At 37.9% G+C, this 3,530-nt stretch overlaps 1 protein-coding gene across 1 annotated transcript in view; it reads right to left on the bottom strand.

Moving 5' to 3' along the window:
* Positions 1 to 388: 388 nt before the first annotated feature.
* The window catches only part of NUPL1 (nucleoporin like 1), a 55,397-nt gene continuing 52,255 nt past the window's right edge, over positions 389 to 3,530 (bottom strand). The window contains exon 16 of the mRNA XM_011999950.1: positions 389 to 780. Within this exon, the coding sequence (XP_011855340.1) occupies positions 698 to 780 (83 nt within the window). The 3' untranslated portion in view covers positions 389 to 697. The remainder of the gene's footprint in view (positions 781 to 3,530) is intronic.

Below are 3,530 nucleotides of genomic sequence, written 5' to 3'. Positions count from 1 at the left end.
GAGTCTTGCTCTGTCACCCAAACTTGAGTGCAATGGTACAATCTCAACTCACTGCAACCTCTGTCTCTGGGTTCAAGCGATTCTCGTGCTTCAGCCTCCCAAGTAACGGGGATTACAGGCACCTGCCACCACACCCGGCTAAGTTTTGTATTCTTAGTAGAGTCGGGGTTTTGCCATGTTGCCCAGGCTGGTTTTGAACTCCTGAGCTCAGGCAATTCGAAAAAATTTTTTTTAATTAAAACTAGACTGTGATAATATTGTACAACTTTGTGAATACACTAAAAACTACTGAATTTTACTTCAAATGGATGAACTGTAATGGTATGTGAATTATATCTCAATAAAATGTTATTTTTTTAACAAAAGAGTGAGTTGCATAATTGGAATTTAAAAGTATTTAATTCACTATACTTGGTCAATTTTATTTTGCACCAACTTTTCCTACTCTGAGTTTTCCACCAATGTCTTCTATACATTGAATTAGTGGTCTGCTTCCCAGTTCCTCTAAATACTCCTAGGATCTGGTATACGAGCCATTAGATTGTCCTTTAACACCAAGGGCAAGTTTTATTTCCTTAATTCTAAACATCTTGACCAAATCTACTCTAAATTTAACGTGCTTTTCTTAAATAATGGGATTTACAAAATGAGAATTAGAAGTTCCTTAAAGGTAGATATTTGTTGATTCAAGGACTGCTCAGAACTGGATTTTTCTTCCTACTTCATTGGTTTCTGTAACACTGGGTTTTCGAAATTCAGTTAAAACCTGTGATTTGTTGCCTGAGAGAAAGAGAAAAATCGTTTAGACTGTATTATGACAATAGTTAATACTTATTGCATCTTACAGGAACATATTTAAGCACCTTACATATGCTAACCAATTTTAATCTTCACAGTCAACCTATAAGATGGGTTCTTATCTTCATTTTACTAACGAGGCACAAAGATGTTAAATAACTTGCCTAACTGGAGCCACCAAGTGATAAAGCTGAGATTCTAACCCTAGTAGCGTGGTTGCAAGGCCTATGTGGAGAACGATCAGCAGGGAGGGCCACTGCATTATTTAATTAATAAACATTAGTAGAATCCAGTTAAACGGTAAAAGCAAAAACAAACCCAAACTAAAACAAGACAGGGCTCCTGTCCTGGGAATACACAGCCTAATATGGGAGACAAAGATACCACCAAATAATACAAATATACTAGGTAAGCCTGTATTAGAAGGTCCAAAGTCCAACCAGAGTGAAGAGGTACAAACTAACTTTGTCCAGGGGAGTTAGAGAAGGATGAGGAAAGATGATGCTGAAGGGCTAACATTGACTCCACACAAAGGACACAGCCCCTGGTGTGAAAGAGCATAGTGTTCGGGAATGGCCTTGGTGTGGGACAGTGTCAGAAGGGACTGGTAAAAGTAGAGGCCGGACTCCGAGGGGCTTTTTATGTTATGAAAGAGTTTGAAATAAAGAGTACCCATGAGTATGGGCTTGACAGGATCCTGTTCGTGAAGATAACTGTAGGAACTCTGATGATGAACGACGGTAGACAAAAGAAAGCAGGGACACCAAGTAGGAAACTGCTTTAACAATCGACGTAAGAGGCAAAAAGAAGCAAATTAAATTATCTGTAATGTATTTCTCTTTTAGACATATAAGCCATATTTGGTCCCAGAACCATGGTCTGCACCATCTAAAGCAGCATGGTGTAACAGAAATATAATGCGAGTCACATATATAACTTTAAATTTTATACTAGCCAGGTGTGATGGTGTGCGCCTGTAATCCTAGCTACTTGGGAGGTTAAGATGGAAAGATTACTTGATCCCAGGAGTTCAAGACCAGCTTGGGCAACGTAACAAGACCCCCCATCTCAAAAAAATAATAATAATAATAATAATACATTTTATACTAAACACATTAAAACAAGTAAACAAACATTTTGAAATATATTTAACTCAATATATTTCAACATGTCAATACAAATCCTTAACAAAGTATTTTGCATCTTTCATACTGTCTTCAAAATCCAGTGTGAATTTTATACCTAAAGAATTTTCAATTTGAATGCTAAACTTCCTTTGAAACTTAATTTGCATTTAGATTTTATAAATTTTACTATTGAAAATGTAGACTCATGTACTCAAGTTTTTCCAAACACACTTAAATGTTGCCTGATATTTGAATGGTGTGTCAGTTTTTAAATTTTAATTGATAAAAATTAAAGTTAAAAGTTCAGTTCCTCAATCACGCCTGCCATATTTCAGTGCTCAGGAGCCACACATGGCCAGTGGTTACCACTGTGGACAGTGCAGACTGCACTGCTTCTCAGCCAAGGGAGAAAGACTTGCCAGCCACTCCCTTGTTGGATTATAATAGATATCCACAAAATGTGTATTATCAGGATCTAAAAAGGAAGAATCTCTCATTCTAAACCAACTGCAAGTAAAACACCGTATAGAGGAGTAGAAATTCTTGACACCTGAAGAAGCAAATGCGTAGCACATTATTGTTTTTGGTTAAGTTACTAAAAGAAAAAGAATATTGTTCTTTAGATTAATCCTTATTTGGCTAAGAGAAGATGTAAACAATGATTTGAAAGAATTGTTATTAATGCACCTATAAAAACATCTACAAAAACAAGCTCTATTGTGGAACTTTAACTCATAAGGCCTTCTGTTTAAAGCTGTATATGGAGTAGACTCCTAAAACACAGCCCCACTACAAAACACCTGAAAATGATGAGGGCAATTTTTAAAAACATCTTTTAAATGCATAGCTGAATTAGCAATAAAGTAAATTCTTGGAAGCCAAAAATGAAGTGAAGGTGTGAGAACGATGGAGCACTGAGACCTGTGGTTGCTAACAAAGACATTGAGGTTATAGCCCTGCTCAGGAGGCAAGCCGAGGCCCAGCAGCCTGCGGAGATTTGCTTCCTGTACCCTAGGTAAATTCTCCCCTTCTTCCTTAGCAGTATGGGTTTTAGCTGAGTGCAGGACATCTAGCAAAAGACATTCCCCAGACCTACTTGCAGCTATGTGACTAGGTGCTGGCCAATGTGCTATGAGTAGAACTATGCAACTGCTGGCTCATACTCCTGAAAGGAAAGGTATTCTCTTCACTCATTCCTTCTTCCCCTGAGCTGGAATGCAAATACAGGTTGAGAATCCCTAACTTGAAATGTTCCAAAATCTGAAACTTGAGTGCCAACGTGAAGCCACAAATGGAAGATTCCACATCTGACCTCATGTGAAGGGTCAGTCAATACTTTATTTGACACACAACATGATTTAAAATAGTGTATAACATTACCCCCAGGCTATGTGTATAAAAAACATAAATGAATTTCATGTTTAAACTTGGGTCCCATCCCCAAGATGTCATTATATAGATGAAAATATTCCAGGTCGGGAGTAGTAGTTCATGTCTGTAATCCCAGCATTTTGGGAGGCCGAGGCGGGTGGATCACTTGAGGTCAGGAGTTCGAGACCAGCCTGGCCAACATGGTGAAACCCTGTCTCTACTAAAAATACAAAA

This window comes from Mandrillus leucophaeus, unplaced genomic scaffold (assembly GCF_000951045.1).
Source record: "Mandrillus leucophaeus isolate KB7577 unplaced genomic scaffold, Mleu.le_1.0 Scaffold61, whole genome shotgun sequence".
Taxonomy (NCBI): Eukaryota; Metazoa; Chordata; class Mammalia; order Primates; family Cercopithecidae; genus Mandrillus; species Mandrillus leucophaeus.
This window is presented reverse-complemented; position numbering and strand designations above follow the sequence as displayed.